The sequence below is a fragment of the Marmota flaviventris genome, chromosome 4, assembly GCF_047511675.1.
Source record: "Marmota flaviventris isolate mMarFla1 chromosome 4, mMarFla1.hap1, whole genome shotgun sequence".
Lineage (NCBI taxonomy): Eukaryota > Metazoa > Chordata > Mammalia > Rodentia > Sciuridae > Marmota > Marmota flaviventris.
The window spans coordinates 62804145-62827770 of NC_092501.1; the positions used below are offsets into that span (position 1 = coordinate 62804145).

At 37.8% G+C, this 23626-nt stretch overlaps 1 protein-coding gene across 3 annotated transcripts in view; it reads left to right on the top strand.

Moving 5' to 3' along the window:
• Nucleotides 1-23626, top strand: part of Slc16a9 (solute carrier family 16 member 9) — a 57128-nt gene that overhangs the window by 26963 nt on the left and 6539 nt on the right. For 2 of the 3 annotated variants that reach the window (XM_027931414.2, XM_071610732.1), the window contains exons 3-4: nucleotides 12248-12391; nucleotides 21891-21986. In XM_027931414.2, coding sequence (XP_027787215.2) covers nucleotides 12248-12391; nucleotides 21891-21986 — 240 coding nt within the window. The remainder of the gene's footprint in view (nucleotides 1-12247; nucleotides 12392-21890; nucleotides 21987-23626) is intronic. The other variant, XM_071610733.1, reaches the window with a different exon arrangement.

Genomic DNA, 23626 nt, shown 5'->3' on the forward strand with positions numbered 1-23626 from the left:
TAGATTTTGCCCTTTAGTCATTCTAATTCAGCTGTGATGGGCCCAGGTATATTAATGTGCGTCCCTGTGTGTGTATGCGCGTGTGCGCTTGTGTGTGTGAGCATGTGCATGTGCAGGCATGCAGGGGATCAGATCAGAACCTCACTTGAGCTAAGCAGACCTTCCACCGATAAACTACAAGCCCAGTCCCGTTTTTCCCCTGAAGTCTCAAAAGTGGTTTTTATTTGGGAACTATACTGGCTGAAACATTTTCTATTTATATTTTGGTTTTGTACTTTTTTGATAAACTCTCAAGTTTCTTTGAGGGTGTGACATTGCTCATGCCATGTAAGTTATGAAAAATAAATTATGTTTCCAGTGACCCTGGTTCTGGTAGTATTATAGTGGAAAAAAATGCATAGATTCAGGGATATGTATGAAAAAAATACATAAATTCAGGGATATGTATGAATTATTTGAGTTTGTCTAAAAAGCATAGTTCCTACCCATCAGTGGATGGAGGTGGAAGTGAGGATGGGAATAGGGTATGGTCCTGGGAATCTGCATTTTAACCAGCTCCCCCATTGATTCTGATGCAGGTAGGCTATGCAATCTCTGAGATACATTGATTATTTTCTTTATTCAGTTTTGTCCAGAGAAGGCCTAGAAGACTTGATGCTTGATCAATTCTGTGATCTGACCTCTAGAACTTTATGATAGCAGAAAAAGGGCATTTGCCAAGAAACATACAAATTCTGCTTTTCATGTACTTAATTTTCCATTAAATTCTCCAACTATTCATTGAGTGCTTGGTTTCTACCAGTCACTTTTACTTGTTTTATCTCAGTCGATCTTCATCACAGTGCAGTGAAGTGGGTATTATTGTCCTCAAGGCTTTAGGGACAATGCTCAAGATGTACATTCTCTAATGGGAAGAGTAGTACCTGAGATCAGGCTTTTCTAACCTGGCAAAACTGGTCACATTTAAATTGAAGATAATAAAACTACCAACCATATAGGATTATTGTGTAGAATAATTGAGATAATGCTTGACCTATGGTAAGTGCTTGATAATGTTAGGTGTTAGAGAAGAAATTGCTCACAAGTAAAATTACTCACCCAAGTAGTTCCAACAAAACTGTAGAACCTGAAAAAGAAAGGGATCCTTCAGAATGAAAGACAAAGACACTTCTTGGAAGAAAGGGTTAGCAAAGAGTGCCAGAACTTTCCTGGGGTTGCAGTTAAACATCTGGACTTTAAAAACCCATCTCTTATCTCTGACAAAGCTGACAAAGCCAGATTTGGACAGTCACTCTTCATATTAGAACTAGGAAGAGACAGGCATGCAATTCTAAACTTTCCTCTCTCCATAACCTTAATTAAAATTTTTTTTTTTTAGTTGTAGATGGACACAATACCTTTATTTTATTTTTATGTTGTGCTGAGGATCCATAACCTGAATTCTTAATAGCTCTTCTTTGAAACTTGAATTGAAGAGAAAATACTTTTTTTTGCCTGAATTACTATTATTAATTCTGGTACTGGGGATCTAACCCAGAGGTGCTCTACTGTTGAGCTACTTATCCCCTGCCCTTTTTCAGACAGGGTTTCTCTAATTATTTTGAGACAGGCTGATCTTGATCTTGTGATCCTCCTGCTTCAGGGTCTCAAGTACCTGGGATTACAAGTCTGCACCACTGTACCCAGCATGTGACCTGAATTATTTGTTTATCCAGATGATCCTTGGGATTGTCACTGGAGGTGGTATGAGTAGGTCCTGGATAAGGGAACTTCAATTCAGGACAATGGGGTCCTTGACATACAAGACAGAAAAGAATTTCAGCACTTGTCAGATGTTGAGGCACAGGGATTTATTTAGGAAAACAAGCAGTATACAGTCAAGGAAGAATGTGGGCCATCTCTAGAGTGAGGGGTGGGGCATGGGGAGGTGTGTGGGGCTGACATCAGTCTGGTGATCACAAGATGTTTTATGGTGGTCTGGCAATTCTCAGGATCCTTGTATTGATGTATTTTCCATTATCTCATCAATGGAGAATGTTAAGAAAGTAACTGTAACAAGGACTTAGACGCTTCACTTTTACATGCAAATGTTTAATGGGTGGCTAAAAACAGGATCAAAGACTTGGCATCTCTGCCTCCATTGCATTGTTTCTAGTTACCTTGGCTTCCAGGAATAGTGCTGATCCAATAAAAATCTGGTGACCAGTCGAAGCTGACTCCCAGGCAATAGCAACTTTTATGATTTTATCTGGAACAAGGCCCTGCCCCACCTATCTTGAGACACTGAGGGACAGACAACACCAGATCAAGATCAGCTGCTTCTGCAGCTATGAAAAGACCCCACAACCCTTGCCCTCATTCCTCTTTCTATAGAACCTCAAAGTCATTTTCAGCTCCTTGAAGACAGAGTTGAGGGCATGGTTACCTTGGTCTTCCCAGAGTAGCTGTTCTAATATTTCTTTCATGCTTGTCACTGCTACCTTTTCTGTTTGTATTTTTTGGGGGTGAATACCCAGACCTGATTTATTGGATCTCCAGAGTCAAATCTCTAGCCAAGGACTCTAGTTAAAACAAACAAACAAACAAACAAAAAGCTATCCAACAAACACATATGCTAGTGCACTAATAAACAGTTTACAGGTCAATTTTTATAAGTCAATGGATTTCTAGTAACTTTAAGATTATGGCTAAAGATTTGTAGATTTCCCAGAAACTTGAGAGTGACAGATCTGGGAGATAACTGGTTCAGGAAGGAAAGATAGGAGGAACTTTAGCACAAGACTTTCAAAACTTTTGTCTTCTTTTTACCTCTCTTTTAAAATTTCTTCTTTCTTACCCTAGGGTGAGTAAATCTGGGCATAGAGGGTCTTCACTTCCTGGCTTGTACATTGCAAATGAGCTCTTCATCATGACACACATTCATAAGGTCTCATCTGTGCTAGTGGTACCAAGATATCAGACACCATTCATGCTTATAAGGAGTAATCTCAGGGAAGAGACATAAAAAAATAACGATTAATTTGAAACTTCACAAATACTAAGGAAATAGCAAGGTTGAGAAAATCTCTAGGATTTGTTGACTGAGAATGAAATCAACCTAGTCAAGACCAAAAAAATTACATTTATTTGGGGCTAATTAGGATCACAATCAGGAAAACAGATTCAAGCATCTTGAAAATGTGTTCTGACAACAAAATGATAGCTTTAAACTACAAGGGGTTTGGGAATGACATCATTTATTAATCTGGAATTAGGATTGGTGCTGTTGGAAGTTAAACTGTTTCATGAGAAAGGGATTGGGCATGGTCTCAGTATCTAGGTAGTGTGGGGAAAGGGGTTCCTTGTACACATGCGACAGACTTGGTCAACTTGCATCCAGGAGTGGGTGTGTCTGCAGCCCAGTTCAAAGGTTCAGCTCTGGATGTGTCTGAGGTCTGCTTAACTATGGCCTCCTGACTCTAAAGTGCTCTAAACCCTGAAACTCCTTTTTGATTTTGTTGCTGGGATAAGTCTGGGCTGCCCACCACTAGAAGGCCAATGTTCCAAAGATGAGCTGGTAGGAAGGAATGAGGTCTATTCAAGGGCTGAAAGGTGGAGGGTTATAAAGATGCATGTTGGGAGTTTCATGGGCACAAAACGTTTTATAGGGAAGGAGGGAAGGAGACAGGCACGAAGGTTGTGTGCTGAGCAGAATCATCTAGGCATTTCTCCTTTCTCTTCTCCTGGAATAGAACCCTATGGACCTCAGCCATCTGGGGCTAGCTCTTGTAATTCTTTTTAGTCAGAAGTAAAGACTAAGGAGGGGCATTGCAAAAGTCATCAGATGTTTTGGGTTCTGTAAATCTAAAGAAAGATTTAGCAGGTAGCATCCTAACTATTTAGGTGGAGCTTCTCTTTAAAATTTAGACTACCAGAGAGAAAGGAGGGACCCAAAAGGAACAGAGAGAAGTCAGGTGAAGAGAGGGGGAAATGAAAGTGACTATTAAGGACGAGTTTCCAAAAGAGCCACCCTGCTATAGTTTCTCTACATCCTGTTTGAAGCAACACTCATTCCCACATTAATCACAATTTAACCTGTCCAGTTTAACCATCTCAGCCTTTGAAGTAAGCCAGATAGGAGGATGCACTGTTTTACAGGTGGACAGGTATGAAGAGGGCTCTCTGTGCAGGTTTCTGTATGCAAAGGTCTGGAGTTTACACACAGGTGACAGCTCTTGGTGGAGGAAATTTGGCTGTAGAAGAAGAAATGTGTAGGGAGGTGGGGAGGAGAAATGATGATCAGTCTTCTGTGTCACCTTGGTTAGGCCACATTCTCTGGTTATTTAAGTACTAATCTAAATATCATTGTGAAGGGATTTTGTAAATATGAATAATGTCTATAAATGGTGAAGTTTCAAAAGGGAGATTTTCCTAGCTAATCCTGGTGGACTTGATTCAATCCATCAAAGGCATTAGGAGCAGGAATGAACTTTCCCAGAAATTCTACCTGAGGGCTGCCGCTGCAGACTTTGCCTGAGAGTTCCAACTTGCCCTTCCTGTGGCCTGCCCTGTGGATTCTGTACTTTCCTGTCCTGTCAAGGGCCACCTGACTATTCACCCAAACCAATTACTTGCCATAAATCTCTTCATATTTATTCCCTACTGATTTTGTTCCTCTGGGTGAAACCTGAAATACGAAAGGAATAGAAGTAGCCAAACTGGAGGACTGTCATGACCTTGCAGTTTTTTTTTTTTTTTAATGATGCATTAAAGCATCTTTTGGCTACTTGTCATCTTCAAATCCCAGAAGGGTGGAGCCGCTTCTCAGGCAACCTAGTTGCTGAAACAGCAGGGAAATCTTCTGTTCTGTAGTTTTGTACTCAAAGCAGATTTCACAGTCTCCTCCCCTATTTTTTTGTCCTTCCAGCCTCCTAGCTCCTAATATGAGTCAGTAAACTTATCCCCAGGTACACAGAATGAACCAACACAGGAAACCCCATTTGCTGAAAGAGTTCTGACTGCCAGCATAGCCAGGTTTTAGCATTAGCCCTCCAACCCTGATAATTCCTTTAAGGTGGACTAATTCCTGCCACCCACAGGATTCTGTTGCCTTGGCCAATTTTCAGTGTAATCTGCAGTTCCAGAATGGGAGTGACTGGGTGTTGGTACTCTTTCCTCCCTTCTATATGAATATCACCAAACCAGCCGACCCACGAGGCAGTCAGTACAAATGAGATCAAGGGTTTCAGTGGGATTCAGCTCCTTTGTACTTTTTTTTTTTCTTTCTCAGGGAGATGCACTTGAGATTCCCAATCTCAGCTGAGCCAGGAGTGAGGACCTGTCAGTTGAGGGCAGCCAGCACTGTAGGCTCCCTGCAATTTAGGTGGAGGGGAGGGCTCTGATGAGCCTAACTGATCCCCTCTGATAGGAAATCCTTGCCGTGAGGCAGGTTGACTACCAGTTTGTATTGTATTTCTTACTGTCCCAGAGGCTAGTTAATAGCTTCAAAAGAGCAGACCTGGCCATCCTTGTATTCTGGAGTCTCTCTGAGACTTTTGGGGTAGGGGCAAAGTGTAAGGAGGTTGAGTTTATTTCCCAAAGGAAATAATTTCTTTCTCAAAGCTACCTTATATTAATCACAAACTGGAAAATTGCATTTTGTTTCTGTTCCTTTCATATAGAATGTGTTTTCATCCTTTTTAAAATTCTTTTTTTAATATTTATTTTTTAATCTGACATAATATCTTTATTTATTTTTATGTGGTGCTGCAGATCGAACCCAGGGCCCCGCACATGCTAGGTGAGCGCTCTACTGCTGAGCCACAACCCCAGCCCCATCCTTTTGTTGATATAACCATATTTCATGGCCCAGTTTACGTACGTCTCAGTTACGAGGCCCAGGACTATCTCTCTCTTATGAAATCTCAAAATGCATGGTTTGAACCTTTGTCTTGGTGCTTTCTGCATGTGGCCTTGGGCTTTGGTTTAACTCTTGATGTGTGTGTGCTTTGCTTTCTAGTCTAGGTCCTGGATTATGTGTGTTTTTTCTGTGTTGTCTTCTAACATGGTATGAGATGCTAGTGTTCTAATACAGTGGACACATGTGGTTGGGCTGCTGGGCATTTGAAATTTGGTTTATATGATGGCTGTAGGCATAAAAATACACAAGGACTTTCAAACACTTAGTATAAACTGGGTGTGGTGGCACATGCCTATAATACCATAGCCACTCTGGAGTCTGAGGCAGGAGTTTGAAAAATCAAAGCCAGCCTTGGCATCTTGGAGATACCCTGTCTCAAAGCAAAAAATAAAAATGACTTTGATGTAGTCGGTGGTAGAGCAGTACTGCTTTCAGTCCCCAGTACTGGGGGAAGGGGTTACATATCTCATTAATGATTCTGTTTTTATTTTTATTTTAAGACAGGGTCTCACTAAGTTGCCCAGGCTGTCTTTGAACTTGAGATCCTTCTACCTGCCTAATTAATGATATTCAAATGATATTTTGGGTATATTAGGTTAGATACAATGTATTCTTCAAAATAATTTTAACTCTTTTTATTTTTAAATATTGCTGTTAGAAAGTTTAAAATTCCAAATGTGGCTCACGTGTGTGACTCTATGTATTTCTGTTATACAGCACTGCTCTAGTAGATGCTTGGTAAATAATGAAGGAATGACAATAGTCTGTTATTCATTTTCTCTTTGATTTACTCATAGACCTAAATATGATGCTATTACCTGTTTTAAAAAGTCAAGTAATTCTTCCTTCCCACTAACTTTATTTTCCTTTCTTTTTTTGCTGTGCTGGGTATTGAACCAGAGAGCTTTGAACTTGCTAGGCAAGTATTTCACCTCCACACAGACTTTGATAGCAAAAATCAAATTCTGTTGATTCTTCCCCAATTCTCTGAAGGGTTAAAGGAAGCAAAGCTCTCTCTTACTTTCTTACTTGTTTAGAAGTGATTCATCCTTTTCATTTTCCTAATTCACCTGTGATCATAACAAAATACTTCTTCAATTAGACTTTTCTTTTTCCTTTCCCTCATTGGTTGAAAATTATATCAATGCATCTGACTAGTAAAGAAGTATTTTCTGTATTTTGTTTTGTTTTATATTTAAGAAGTCACAATACTCAAAATCTCATCTCTCTTTTATTTCTTTGCTCCTCACTTTGATTGGGTTATTTGTTCTCCCCAATGCACACATTTTTACCTTTTTGAGGGCATGTGTCAGCATTGTACCAAAAATAATGGTGCCCAGGTACCATGAAGGAGGGTAGAATATATTTTACAAGATACTGCGTCACATGGCCTAGAAAGGATGGAGCCATTTACCTCCCATTGCCCCATGCTTCCATCTGCCTTCCTTAGATCAGTCCTCTGTGCTGCCAGCTCTGTCAGCTAACAGTTCAGCCAACCAGACAAGAGGGATCTCCAAAACCCAGGTAATAATAGTAGTAGTGGCTTCCAAAGAAAGACCAATTCCAACACTACTAATAATGGCTCTTACATTGACACACACCTTAAATTCCAGAAAAAAATTTCTGGAAAAAAGAGAAAAGGCAAAGAATGTAAAGGCAGTCATAGGATGTGTGTGTATATGTGTAAGATTTTATTTTTCTATTGTCTTGCATTTCATTCTGATATGACATCCTTCTTATGTTTCCTTATTAAAAGATTTCTCCTTTTCCAGGAAAGTGGTGGTGATAATGGATGGTCATCGAATTAGTTAATTAATTAATTATTTTTTGATACCAGGAATTTATCCCAAGGCACTTAACCACAGAGCAACATCCCCAGTGCCCCCCTCCCCCTGTCCTTTTTTTTTTAAATTTTGAGGGGGGTCTCAGTAAGTTGCTTAGGGTCTCACTAAATTGCTGAGGCTGTCCTCAAACTTGTGATTCTCCTGCCTCAGCTGGGATTACAAGTGTGTACCACTGTACCTCCTGGTTGTTTGTTGCATTTTAAAATGTCAATGACAAAATAAGGAAACTGCTTTTTTTTTTCCTAAAATTTTCAGGTTACTGATTCATATTATGGGTTAACTAACTTCTATTCAAAAGGTCCCTTGTGCAATGTGAAAGATGAAGCCTCATAAGAAATCTCCCTTCAGAATAGTCCTTTGATTTTACTCATCTCTTGAAACTTATCCAGTGTTGAGGAGAAATGCATGGTTACTATCTTGGAGAACTTGTGTGTTATGACAACAACTAAAACAACTAAATACAGTTTTACAGATGTGACTTGATAGTTACTAGTGGTACTTTGATCTAATTGTTTTTGTTGAGATATGAAGCTATTATTCTTTGAATCTTTGCAGAGAGAATCTATAAATACCCGCGTTCTTAGGATGAGGATTCTAACAATTTGCTCTAAATTTTTAAATACCAAGTGATCATAAATATTTTGTATTAATTGGATATAAATTTATAAAAAGTACTTACTCTGTTCAGATATTAACAAACATGATTTTTTTCACACATATTTTGATTTTTAGGGAAAAAAATTAAGATCCTGATTGAAATACGTCTCAGTGAGAAGAATGCTGGTCTGACTCTGGCCCTAGCTGGGGCCTTGACTGGCTATGTATGGGTCTTATGCAAATTACTTATCTTTCTGAGCTCTAGTTTCATCATTTAAAAATGAGGTGTTTGAGCTATTTCAATGCCTCTTTTGTCTTCTTTTCTCTTTTTTTCCCTAACTTTTGGTGGTTCTGGGGATTGAATCCAGGACCTATGTGTACTAGGTAAGTACTCTATCACGAGCTACACCCCCAGCCTTACAATTTTTTTGTCTTTAATCTCTGACATCAACATTTTTTTTCTCTAAGTAAGCAGCAGATGGCAATGTGAAAATAATTTTTTTAAAAAAAGCTTTTCATTTATTGTTTTCCTCTGTCAAAGAAGTTTTGCTCATTTCTTCTTAGAGCTCAAAGTTTTCTGGAAAGAATCATGATTTAATATTTTATCACATAATTGATTATGATATTATATTTTTACTTTACTTTTTTTGGTACTAGAAATTGAACCTAGGAGTACTCTACTACTGAGCTCTGTTCTCAGCCATTTTATTTATTTTTTTTTGGGGGGGGGGGGACAGGGTATCACTAAAAACCTGTAATTCGTGATCCTTCTGCCTCAGTTTTCTAAGTCACCACATGTGCCACCATGTCCCAAGATGTCATATATTTTATAAAATGATTAACTTTTATCACTAACTCCAGACACCCCGACTGTGTGGTTTTTGTGGCATTAATAAACGTTAAGGAACATACATTTAAAGTCTTATTTTGAAGATTCAACTTGAAATCTTTCGAGCGTGTCAGTAATAATCTCTCTGTGCTTCATTTCCATTGTGGCTGTTAAATTTATAAACAGTGACTCTCAGTGTCAATGCAGTTTGGTAAACAACAGAGAAGGGTCATGCCTTTATGTTGTCAGACATCCATTTATGAAATTTGATTCTTAAAACCATATCTATTTTTGAAACATCTAAGTATTTCTCATTGGGTATACAAACAGCTCAACTCTTGGATGTTAAGTTTCATCTTTCAAGTGGATTTTCAATTTTAAACACTGGTGCGGAATATTCCTCAGCCAGATGTGGTGGTGCATGCCTGTAATCCTAACAGCTGGGGAGGTGGAGGCAGGAGGATCGTGAGTTCAAAGCCAGCCTCAGCAATTTAGTGAGGTGCTAAGCAACTCAGTGAGACCCTGTCTCTAATAAAATACAAAATAGGGCTAGGGATGTGGCTCAGTGGTTGAGTGCCCCTGAGTTCAATCCCTGGTACCCCCCAAGCCCCAGAATATTCCTCTCTGTTTGTCATATAAATATGTCTGCTATTCTGCATTTGCTCACAGAAGAGGGCCTGAAAATGGCAGAAGCCAGTTCATGGCCAGAGAGGAATGTGGGTGATCCTTAGGTTGGAAGTTATGTGGTTTTAATCTCAATGGTCACAATTCAGTTTTAAATGTGTGTAAATCATGATATTGGGAAGAATGTTGGGCTTTGGGACATGGGATCCTGGCTCTGCCACTAACTAATAGTGTGAATTGGGAAGGCTTCCATTATTTCTCAGTCTAGGGTTACTTAAAAAAGAAGGAAAAGGCTGGGTGCAGTGGCACACATCTATGATCCCAGTGGCTTGGGAGCCTGAGGCAGGAGGATGGCAAATTCAATAATTTAGCAACTTATTGAGGACATAAGAAATTTAGTGAGGCCCTCAGCAACTTAGTGAGACCCTGTCTCAAAAATTTAAAAGAAAAAAAAAGAAATTAAAAGGGCTGGAGATATAATAGCTCAGTGGTAAAGTACCCCTGGGTTCAGTCTTCAATACTGAGAAAAAAAAAGCCAACAGTACATACAGAAGTGTGCACATAGCATATGAGTAAAGCTTAATCAATTTTCATAAATAACATAGCCATGTAATCATTCTCATGCAAACCCAGAACATGAGCTGTACCTGGAACACAGTTCAACTGTGTATTCTTCTGGTTAGTACTCTTCCCCACTACAAGGAAAACACTATCCTTGACTTTTACCATAGATTTTTTTTTCCAGTACTGATGATTGAACCCAGGGTCACTTTACCACTGAGTTTCATCCCAGTTCTTTTTATTTTATTTTTGTCTGTTTGTTTGTTATTCTAGTGTTGGGGGTGGAACCCAGGGGGTAGAACTGAGCCACATCTCAGTGATCTTTTAAAAAATTCTTTTTAGATATACATGATAGTAGAGTGTATTTTGACATATTATACATACATGGAGAATATCTTTCCATTCTTGTGGTTGTATATGATGTGGAGTTACATGGGTAGTATATTCATATATGAACATAGGGTTGAGACAGGGTCTCACTAAGTTGCTTTAGGCTCTCAAATGTTGCTGAGGTTGGCCTCAAACTTGTGATCCTCCTGCCTCAGCCTCCACAGTTGCTGGGATTATAGGTGTGCACCACCATGTCTGATCTAATGATCATTTTGCCTGTTTTTATACTTTTATGGTTGTAATTACATGGTTCATGCCTTTGCATTGTGTGTCTTTCAAGATGTTTGAGAAATTATATTCTTATCATTTGTGTAGTTGTAGATCATTTTTATTACCATAAGTAGTCCATTATAAATATAAATTGGAATTAACTCATATACTCTATTGCTGATGAATGTCTGAGTTACCTGATTTGAGCTGATTTTAAAGTCAGTTACCTGATTTTATTAATAGCTCTGCTATGAACATTTTAGTAGATGACTTTGGGTATAATAGTATTTCTTTTGGGTATATTCATAGAATTAGAACTTCTGGGTTTCACATTGTGTCATGTTCATCTTTAGTAGATTATGAGGATCCTGCTTGCTCTACATATTTATTAACAATATTGACTGCCTTTAGCCATGTGGGTAGATGTGTTTTTTGAAAATTGAAATTATAATCTGTACCTTGCAGTGTTGTTAACTCAGTTAAGGTATACTTCTCTGTGCTTCAAATGTTTTTTCTACTATGGACTTGGACAACTTACCAGAACTTCATTTTTCCTTCACTTAAAATGAGACCCTAATATCCTTTCATAGCTCTGTAATTCTGGTACAGTGTTAGTGGAATTTCACTATTATTTAAATTCCATTACATGAGCACTTACCTTCTCATACATAGAACAATAAATCCAGGTAGTGATCGGTTTTGCCAACAGTGCAGAGTAACACTATAAGGAGGGCACTTTCATTATTTTAGTTCTCAGATGAGGAAACTAAATCAAATGAGATAAAATAAGTTGTCCAAGATCAAATGACTAGCAGGTAGTTATGCTAGAATTTGAATTAAGTGACTCCAAAGCAACCCATTCTCCCTTCCTCTCCTGCTTTCCTTTCCTTTCTTTCCAGGAGTATTCTATCTCTGCTCAACATACCCACCCTGCTTTTAATTTTCCTTCCTTCCTTCCTTCCTTCCTTCCTTCCTTCCCTCCCTCCCTCCCTCCCTCCTTTCTTTCTTTCTTTCTTTCTTTTCTTTTCTTTTTTTTTTTAAGTTTAGGGACAGAGTCTTACTAAGTTGCAGAGCCTGGCCTCAAACTTGGGATCTTCTTGCCTCGGCTTCACGAGTAGCTGAGATTACAGGCATGCACCACCACACCTGTCATGGGGGTTATTTTTGTTGTTGTGTGTTTTATGATAGAAAAAAGGTCATCTTGAACTTATGATGGTTGGATCATATAATTGTGGGAAAGGGATTAATGTTAAGTAAGTGATGATTTCTTTCTTTCTTTTTTTTTTTTTAAAGGTCCTGTCTGTAGTCTCTGTGTCTCATCTTTTGGAGCAAGATCTGTCACAATCTTCAGTGGCTTCATGGTGGCTGGAGGCCTGATGTTGAGCAGTTTTGCTCCCAATATCTACTTTCTGCTTTTTTCCTATGGCATTGTTGTAGGTAAGGAGCTTGGTCACTATGACTTTTGTAACTTCACAAATCACACATCATTTCACCAGAGTCAAGATTATTATTCAATCAAGATAAGGAGTGAAAATGTTCAGTAATAATCTACACTCAGTGAAAATTCTCCAAAAATTGTTGCTTTAACAATGTATCTTCTCAGTGAATCAAAGTGTGTGAAAGGGAAGGCTGACTGGGGTTGTAACTCAGTGGTAGAGCTATTGCCTAGCACACACGAAGTCCTGGGTTTGATCCTTGACCACACATACGCACACACACACACACACACACACAAATGTGTGAGAGGATGAGCATTTGAACAATCCACTTTATGTCTGCTTGTAAGGCACAAGAACGTTTTCATGCTAGCACTTGTCTTGCTGTAAGCACAAAAAAGGAAAAGCAAGAGAGGAGAAACATACAACTTAGATGTCATGGCATCTGTTGCTTCTCAGACCTAGAAGTGATCCCTTTCATATTAGGCAGTCAAGCAGGGCTCTGTTGAACCGTTTGTGTTACACAATACCTATTGCCAGGGTCTAAATCAAAAGTTACCGTGGAAGTATAAGGTAGATTTTATAACACATTATTTTTAAAGATAAGGCATGAACCAGGTGCAGTGGAGGGTGTTTGTAATTCCAGTGACTCTGAAGGCTGAGGCAGGTGGATCAGAAGTTCCAGGCCAGCCTGAGCAACTTAGACCCTATCTTGAAACAAAAATTAAAAAGGAGTAGGGATGTAGCTTAGTGGTTAAATTGCCCTGAATTCAATCCCTAGTACACCCCCTTCCAATAAAAAACAAACAAACAAACAAAAAACATAAATAAAGCATGAGAGTGAAGAAAACTGTGGTAGGGATAATTACTGATGAATGATCTTGGTTACAGAAGAGCCAAGAGTAGAGAGCTCATGACCTAAGGATGCTGACAATGGAGGTGGGTGGCTACACTTGCCAATGTGTTCCACTAATTGCATTCAATGTTAAGAATCACCAGACTCTGTGAGGTGGTACATGCCGGTAATCCCAGCTAAGGCAGGAGATCTTGGGCAACTTTGCAAGACCTTGCATCAAAATAAAATAAGAAGAGCTAGGGCATGGTGTAGTGGTAGAGTACTTGCCTAGCATGTGCAAGGTCCTGGGTTTAATCCCCAGTACTAAAAAATGAAAAAAATAAAAAACAAAATCACTGGACTCTATTCCTAATAGCTGTTGAAATTTGAAAAAGATGACCTATAACTTCCAAAAGTTTCATCTAAGTATCTGAAAGAACCTAATTTTGTTTACTACCAATATTCTTTTTTACTTGGAAATATTTCCCCAATAATGAGTACTGGAAATTATAGCAGCTAATATCATTTACACTTTGTGTGTGTGGGTGTGGTGCTGGGGCATCAAACCCAAGACCTTATGCATGCTAGGCAAGCCCTCTACCACTGAGCTACAGCCCAGCACCACCACCACCTCTTTTATTTGGCCAAAGAACCAAGGAACAATACAGGCATTATACCAACTATCATGTTTTTGTGTTTAAACTAAATATCAGGGTCTAGAGAAATGAAAGTTGGATGGGCCCCTTGGCCCGGTGGACCTATTATTAATAAGACCTGAGTCAGATCCCATATATTACCTGGCACTCAAAGGAGCCCACTCCAAGAGGAGGCCTTGTAAACTCCTCAGGTCCTTAGTTAGCAATGTCAACCCATTCATTCTGTATCCATCAATGCACAAAAGAATTTTCACTTTCCCCAGTATATAAATAAATAAGATGCGATAGCTATCTTCAGGGGAGAATTCAGATTGTCATTACTTACATACCTGTCATAGTGCCTACTGTAATATCCTTCCTTCCAAATCCTGGCCTCTTCTTAAGTTAAGGGTTCTGATTCAGAAAACAGGCCCATGTTTGATAGGTGGTGAATCCCAGAGATTAGGAGGAAGCGATCACTTTATGAAGCAAACAGTGGACTTCAGGACAAGAGATGTAGGTTCTATGACCTTGAAAAAGCCTTTTAATATTCATGAATGACCTTCCCTTCATCTGTGAAGACTGGCTATGAATCCTACCTCATATGGGTCTTGTGAGGGCTAAAGGAAGTCAAGCAACGTTAATAACAATAAAAAAGTAAAAGAATTGAGTTGGATTTCAATGAATGAAAAAATAAATCATTCACTGTGGTAATTGTTAGGGTCCTGCAAGCTATTTCTTGCTAGTGTATTATTAATACTTACTCCCATGATTGGCTTCTTTGTGGTTTTACTTTTTTATATGTTCATGATACAGGGCTCATAGAATATTTGTGGGACAGAGAAATGGGATAATGATGTACAATACCACTTCCATTCTGTCACCATTTGAAGTAATGTATCCAGTTGAAAAATAAATGGCAGGAAATTACTATACAGTCAAATTTCTCATCTCCTTTCTGTATCATGAGCTCCTTAGGGGGGAAAAAAACAAGAAAAGTTCAGTCTAAACGTAGCATTTACTGAACCCAAGTTTTGCGAAGAATCATACTCTAAGAACTCTCATGTGTGTGTAATGAGCTAGATGGCTTCATAAGACAGAGGGTATAGCACAGGCAAAGAGCTAATGCTAACAGGCAGGCTCTGGGGTCAGACCATGGGCTGCCTTAGCCAATTCCTAGCTGTCAGTCTGTAAACATGTTTCATGACTTCTATTTCTTCTATTTTCTTGTTTGTTTTGGGGTAGTGTGGATTGAACCAGTGAGATATATCCCCAGCTCTTTTTATTTTTTATTGCAAGATAGGGTCTCCTTAAGTTGCCGAGACTGATCTTGAACTTGCAATGCTCCTGTCTAAACCTCCAAGTTCACTGGGATTGCAGGCATGTGCCACTGCACCCAGCTGTTCCTTTATTCTTAAATTCCTTTCTGACTTCAAGACTATGGCAGCAGTTTTGGCTGTCCAAGAGGCTGTATTGAATCATAAGTATTTGTGTAATCGATTAAAGAATATTAAAAAAGAAATCAAACCTATATTGGATATCTAATTTCAACCTAAAAGGCCAAAATAATTACCAAAGTATATTAACTGGCATAATTCTCTTTAATAGTTGATCTTTTAAAAAATATCATCTTAAAAATATGTTATCCTGTTTAGGTTTTTTTCTTTTTCAGCTCAAATAAAATTGTGTCTAGTTTTCAAATAACTGTAAGCCTTACAGTCAATCCTGGTAATTTAGACTCCTATTTTCTCAATAACTTTACTAAATCAGAAGAAGACAGTGTGGTGTGAGATTGGAGATTAGATGGGACAGGGGATGGTAATGTAGAAAATGTACCATTAGTGAATTGCTGAAGTCTCTTTCTAATAATTTTTTTTCTGAAAAGCATAATTCCAAACTAATTTGTTTCTGCAGAATTCTCTTTTCTGTGGAATATATTGTCTTTTGGCTGCTTGATTATGATTTTCTTAATACCCCCTTCTTGATTTTTGGAAAAATCCGATTTCTTTTCCTTATTCTTCCTTCATTTTCTATCTTTCCTTCTCCCTTCCTCACTCCCTTCCTCCCTCCCTTCTTTCCTTCCTCTCTTTTTGGTACCAGGGATTAAACCCAGAAGCACTTAACTAAGGGGAGGTCACCATTACCTCACCAGGGGGGTCCTTTTTCTTGCTCAGGAGGGTATAAGCCACTGGAGAAAATAAGTCAGAAATAATTAGTGAAAAAATAAGAAACAGAGTCAGAATTATAGTTTTGAAGCAGAGTGCCTGAGAGATCCAGTCTACACAGGAGCTGGAGCTGGACAATTAAAATTTGGCTCCCGTGATTTATTTAAGGGAGTACATCAAAGGCAGGGATAAGGTTTCAGGGGTGGAGTCTTGCTTCTCTAAGCCCTGCAGTCAGCAGGTTGATTGGCATCTTGGCAGGTCACACCTATCTCTGAGAGGCTGTGTGGCTGTACCAGGTTACCCCATCTCCAGTGCTGTGTGGGACCAGGCAGAGCTGAATAGAAATTCACATGTATTTGGGCTATCTTACCTTGTGCAATTGCCACGGGAAGTTACCAAATACCAGATGTTCCTATTCAAAGGCTACAATGCCAGTGTAGTTCACACATAGCCCATGGATGGCTCTCAACACTTAATCACTAAGCCACATTCCCAGTCCTTTATATTTTTAATTTTAAGACAGAGTCTCACTGAGTTGCTAAGGACCTTGTCAAATTGTTGAGTTTGATCTTCCTTAATTTTCTTGATATCAGTATAATCCACTGATATAGAAGGAGAAAAACTCATTTTCATCTGACTTTCTTACTCTAATTGTGGCAAAAGTAGAATTTTACAAGCCTCTCCTCCACTCCTCCTTTTAAATGGTTATATCATTAAAGATAGTCTTTTGATCATCATGGATATGCAGTTGTAGTAAGGAACTAAAATTTTCTAATACAATCTGAGGTTAAATCTATACAATGCCATAAAACTATAGAATTATAAATGTAACACAATAAGTACAATAGTGAAATGAAACCAGCATTCAGCACTGGTGTACTATGTATGTGCAGGAAGAGGGTGTGGAAATGTAAAGGAGTCTTAAAGGACAGCTGAATATCCATTGGAAGGGTAGTTTGAGGAAGACATTTCAGAGCCCAGATGCTTAGAAGCATGAGATAGAATGGATAACAGCAGTCTCTCTCTCTCTCTCTCTCTCTCTCTCTCTCTCTCTCTCTCTCTCTCTCTCTCCTCTCTCTCCACAAGTCACATGGGGAACTGTAAATATATCAAAGCATGGTGCACAATAGAGGCCTGATGAGAAAAAGTTTTATGTAGTCTTTATTGCAGGAGCACTATGTAATGAGTACCGCTGGAACGCAGCTTAGGTTGGCGGGGACAGCATTGGAGGTTGAGACAACTACTAATTAGGAGGCCATAGTCAGATCAGAAAAGCTGGAGGAGGTCAGCTGAGGCAATAGCAGTGCAGGGAGAGATGATGGTGGTTGATAATGCAGAGAGTGGGTGCAATAAACAGCTGGATGTGCTAACCTAAATAACAATCAGAGAGAGATTCTCTAAAGATCAGTTAAGCTTATTTGAGAGTATACTATCATTGAAATGGGGATATTCATGCCACAGAAAATGATGAGCATATTTAAGGAGGATGAAGGAAGGGGAAGTTTTTAAAGGTGAAATGAGGAGGATTATATAGGATTTTTGGAACAAGGATCCTTGGCTACAAGAATCAATAACAAGGGTGGCATCTGTCCAGTTGTTGGGCAGATGTCCTTGCAGAAGATTTTCCTCCTTCCTTCCTTTCCTTCTCTCCCTTCCTCCCTCCCCTGCTCTCTCTCCTTCCCTCCATCTCTCCTTCCCTCCCTCCCTCCCTCCCTCCCTTCCTCCCTTCCTCCCTTCCTTCCTTCTTTCCTTCCTTCCTTCCTTCTTTCTTCTTTCCTTCCTTCCTTCCTTCTTTCCTTCCTTCCTTCCTTCCTTCCTTCCTTCCTTCTTTCCTTCCTTCCTTCCTTCCTTCCTTCCTTCTCTCTCTCTCTCTCTCTCTCTCTCTCTCTCTCTCTCTCTTTCTTTCTTTCTTTCTTTCTTTCTTTCTTTCTTTCTTTCTGGTTCTCATGGCCTTTTTGCAGAGTTGTAGATCTGGCAGTATCTTTTGTGAATAGTTCTTGCATTCATGCATGAGATCCTCTCTTTTATAACTTCCCACCTTTATTTAGTTTCCGGTTATACATGGACAAAAGTGACTCTTTTTTTTTCTGACATCTTTTATAAATATGAGGAGATGGGGAAAAGGAGGCCTCTGGAATTGTGGTCTTACCCAAAGATGTGTGAAATCAAACAAAGAATGCGGAAAATAAATGTTAGAACATCTAACTAGATTTAGTTTTAATTATTTAAGCAAAGGGAAACAATTTTATTTAACTCATGTTTTATGCTTTGAATTGTCAGCAGTGTGGATATTTTATTTTAAAATTATGCTTCTACTGGAGATCGATGCTCATCAATTTTTTGAGTCTGATCAAAACTGATTAGGACCAGGGAACGCTTTAAAGCAGTAGTTACCATATGTTTTCATCTTACTTTCTTATTTAGGACCTCAAGGAGCTTTTGATTATGTGGATTATATTTTTCTTTATTCTATAAGAATTTACTGCATACAAGATAAGAAATTTAAAAAATATTTGCTTAGTAATTCATTTAAAGAAAGCAAACCCAGTACATGTTAACATAAATAACACATTTATTATATGAAATAACTCTGTTTTCTAAAACAAAACAAAATTCAGTGAGAATTTAGTAAGAAGAATGTTTTTGTTATTGTTGCTTTTTTGTTTGTTTGTTTTGTTTTATTTTGTTTTGTAGTGCTAGGGGTCAAATCCAGATCCTGGGTTTGCTATGCAGGTGCTCTTTCACTGGGCTACACCCCCAGCCTGAGAAGAGTGATATTGTTTTCAAACTTTTGAAAATCTCTTAGTACCTAATTTCATAGAAAACATGGATTCTCATATGTATACCAGTACTGACTCTGTTGCAATATGTTTTTTAACTCATGTTTTATGCTTTGAGTTTTATGAAGAAAATTTGATCTTACAAAAAGATGTAGGTAGAAAAGGGAAGTGTCTTTAATAGCTTTTTCAGTCAAGTGGACATATTCTTTGATACTATATGAAAATTCTGTAGGAGATAGTTTCCTAAAAGATTAATTGCAATGTGCACCTGATACCACATCAGTATACATTTTTGTACTTTGTTATATTAACCCCATTTATTTTGTAACTTGATTATTTTTTTCAAACTTGACTTTATAACAATTATTATTATTTATTTATTATTTATTTGAAAAACATTAGTTTTCTAAGTAATGCAAGAACTTTAAAAATATTAAGATATTTCATTTTTACATCAAAAATCACTTTCGTTAACATTACCAACAAGCTCATTAGAAAATCTTTATGTGTTGGAAAGCTATAAAATTCATGGTGCAAGATACAAGTTTTCTAAAATTCTATTTTTTTTTTAACTGGAAAATTTGGCTTTTATCACTGGTGGTAATTGCTGTCGCTTGCTTCCCTTGTTAGTCCATTTTTAAGGAAATATCTGCCAAAAACACAGAGTGAATAATCACAGTTTATTTATTAGACATTGTACAAATAAAAAACACAGGGTTATATAAAAAAAAACAGTGGCTATTTTAGCTGGCTACTGAAACAATTGCTTAAGTGTTTGTCTTTAGAGCAATTTTTATAAAACAGACGAAGCATTTAAAGCAATTTTGTTTGATTTCACTGTGAGTGTGTGGTGGTAAAGCCTATGAGATATGAAGTTTGGTACAAATACCTTGATTTCTGCTAAGTCTTTTGCAATTTTTTGCCATCTTTTTCTGTACCATCAGCATAAATATGAACACAGTGAAAAAAGTAAACAACATCTTGGCATTCTTGTAACAATATTTTTGGCTTCATGGACTCCATGAGTGCATCTCAGAGACTGTAGTTCTTCACAACCTCTCTTTAATAACTGTTGGCTTAAGATCTTCCTAATAGAGGTATGAGAGTAATGTGCTACTTTCTGCATTTCTGAAAACTTTGAAGAAAATGCATTTTAAATTTCTGCTCTGTTAAAAAAAATAAATAGCATAAACATTAGGAAAATGCTATTAAAAGCACAAAGAAAATAACTGGAAATACAGAGTACATAGTATTACAAAATGCTAAGAATTCTAAATCAGTTATCTTTTGAGATTTTCATGCATTGTTAAAAATAGTTTCCATTAATAATGGAATATAGTTTCCATTAATAATGCAGTTGAGATGATTTCTCATTGAGTGCATTGCAACTTCTGGAAATCAGTAAAATTCAAGAATAAATTTAAAAAAACAAATGCAAAAAGTGAAATAATCTTATTTGACATCCATGAACTTGAAATTATTTTTCAAAAATTCTATGTAACCTAAGGTTAAAAATTTAAAAGTTGTTGTCTCAACATTGTGGGCATTGGCATTTAGAAATCTGAAATGTCTTTTTTCATGTTTCCAATGCCACATATTTAATAGAACCCTGACAATCAAATCACAGAAAATTAAATCCATTTCTCCTCCAAAAGCATTCAAAAAGAGTTTCAGTTAAGGTTGACACTTTCTGGTTTCACAAAATTGACTTTTTAGAACTAGTATTACTTTACATCATGAAGTGTTTTATATGTTGTAATGACAGCTGTATAAATTAATCCAATTAATGTTTAAATTAGTGAGATTTTTTTCCCCCTCAAACATACAAAAATAAAGTATTATGGTACTGAGGATTGAACCCAGGAGCACTCTACTACTGAGCTATATCCCCAGTTATTTTGTAAAATTGTTATTGTTATTATTATTATTACTATTATTATTAATTACTTTGAGCAGGGTCTTGCTTTAATCCACCTGCTTCAGATTCCTGCATCACTGGGATTATAGCCATGCACCACTGCCCAACCTGGAAAAGATCTTAATTCACTTAATGGGTCATGGTTAAAATTCAGTTTTCCGCTTGGCTTAGAGTGAGCCTCAAAGTCATAATGTTGAAAATGACAGGCAAAACGTAAATGCATTAGAGAAAAAGGAGAATTTTGTGAAAAATAAACTGGGGTTATCAGATACTTCATAGAGAGAAAAAGATTATGCTAACAAACAATATAATATAATCTGGAGATAAATATCACCCTTAAGACTCAAGAAGGGAAATTTAGTTGTAAGATTTTTTTAATGATGAAAAATTTCAAATTTACAGGACATTACAGAATAGTATAGCAAATAATCATACTTAAATAACCACTACTTAAATTTAACAATTTTTAGTATTTTATCATATTTGCTTTTTTACACCCAAAGTTGCTTTAGACTAAATTAAATGCATCATCACCAATGCTTCTTCTAAGTTATAAAGTGTGCATCCCTAAAAGATGAAGACTTACAAATATTAATTGTTCTGTTATGAGATGATTGAGCACCCCAGAAGTACTGCCTGAGACCTTTGCTTTGCAGACTGGGTGATAAGCCAAGTTCCAACAAAATAGCTTTTGAAAAGGGGTTATCTAGAAACTGTTTAGGGTACCTAGAGGAGTAACACTGAGTTAGAGGCATTGACTTGAAAGAAAAACAGATACTCAATGGGCAAGTTTGGTTAAATTTTACTAGTTGGTGTATATTTGAACCATTTTCTCTGTCTCCTCATAATGTCTTAAATGACATTTGCATGATTGATTTATGCTTTAGAAATTAGATTTTTAAAAATTTGACCCTGACCTTAAGATAGGTGTAGGGTGAAAACTGCCCAATTTTTTCATTGGGGCATCAGAAGTAACACAGATGGAGGGGTCCAAGAACCTGAACTCTGAGGTTTTATCCAGCAGTAGCAATGTCCTGTTGGAAATACTTGGTTGTTTCTTTCTTCTTTCTTCCCTATTTCTTTTTTCCGATCCTCTCCTTTCCTTTTTTTTTTTTAATTGAAGTATTTCAATCTGTCTTAATATGTGTAATATATTCTTATGCTTAGGTCTCGGATGTGGCTTATTATACACTGCAACAGTGACCATTACGTGCCAGTATTTTGACAGCCGACGAGGCCTTGCACTTGGCTTGATTTCAACAGGTACACTTTCAAAATAAGTACAATGTTACCACTAGTCATCCCTCTAAACAAAAGTTACCAAGCACAAATATGTTCAACCAACCACTACCCAGCTAACAATCAGTCAGCAAAACTGTTGTTTACTCTACTCCTAGAAGGAAATTTCATTTTCCACTGTAAATAGAGGAGTAACTTTCAAAGAAGCCCTAAAATCACTGGGTATTGTGGCACACACCTGTAATCCCAGCAACTTGGGAATATGAGAAAAGGAGAATGGCAAGTTTGAGGCCAGCCTCAACAACTTAGCAAGGCCCTGAGCAACTTAGTGAGACTCTGTTTCAAAATTTAGGAAAAGGGGCTTAGGATATAGCTTAGTGGTAAAGCACCCCTGGGTTAAATCCATAGTACTAAAACCAAACAAGCAAACAAAAACCCCACTAAGATGCATATATGAAAATTCTGGGGCATTGTATGTACAACATCATATATAAAAAGGAAGCTTATGGGCCCAGTATATTGAGAGCCCCATGCTGGGAGGGCTTTGCTAAGAGAAGCAGAGAATGCTGTATAGAATGCTTATTCTTGAGAAGGAAAATGAATACTCCCAGAGCCACTGTCAGAGACTGCTGGCCGTCTCTACACCTCAGAAATAGCACAGTGGTGTTTTACTTTTCAGATTATTCTTTAAACTGTTTAGTGAACTTAGCAAATTTTTTGTGGCCAATATTTTATGAGCATCTTGAGAGGATATAGCTGTCATCAAAAGCTGTAAGTTTACATAAGCTAATTGTTCATAGGCAGTATTCCTTAGAGATCAGACTTCAAGATAGGCTGAAGAACTTCAGTATTTATTCTGGCAACAGGATCCACACTAATTTTTGTTAGTATTGCCACCTAGGAGCAATAAGATTTGTGGTTCAACTGAATTGAGTTGAATATTTACCCCCAGTAGTCCTATCTCCCCACCCCCCATGCTGGGGATTGAACCCAGGTATGCTCTACCATGAAGATACATTTCTAGTCCTTTTTCTTTTTTCTTTTTTTTTATTTTGAGGCAGGATCTTCTAAGTTGCTCAGGCTGGCCTCAAACTTGCTATCCTCCTACCTTAGCCTCCCTGGTCTCTGGGATTGTAGGCCTGCGATATTGTGCCCACTTACCCACAGCAATTTAAGGAAGCATTGCCAGGTGGGAAATGTGAACCATGGTCCAGGAGGAGACATGTCCAGAGTCTGAGGACATGGTTAAAGCAGAAATGGGAGAAGAAATCCAAAACACAGATGATGGGGAAATCAGAGCAGTTGGAATGCAGTTTAAAGAACCTGTCAGTGACCTGAACTGGTCAGTATCCCCACATGTACACAAGAGGGTGAGAGTAGGCATGGAAACTTAAAGGACAAAAGATATCACCTGAATGGTATGTTTTTTTTTTTTTTTTTTTTTTTTGTGGAGGCAAAAAAATAGACCCTGGAGCCAGACTGCCGGATTTTGAATCTTGATTGTTACTCACTAGCTGTCTGGTGTTGGATCACATACTTAACTATTGTGTTTTTCCATTTTCTGAATTAAAAAATGGGGATAGTGCTACTAGCCATCATATTAAGTTATTAAAGATAAAAAGGAGTGTATGTGTAAGACACAGGGTGAGGGTTCTAAAAGTACC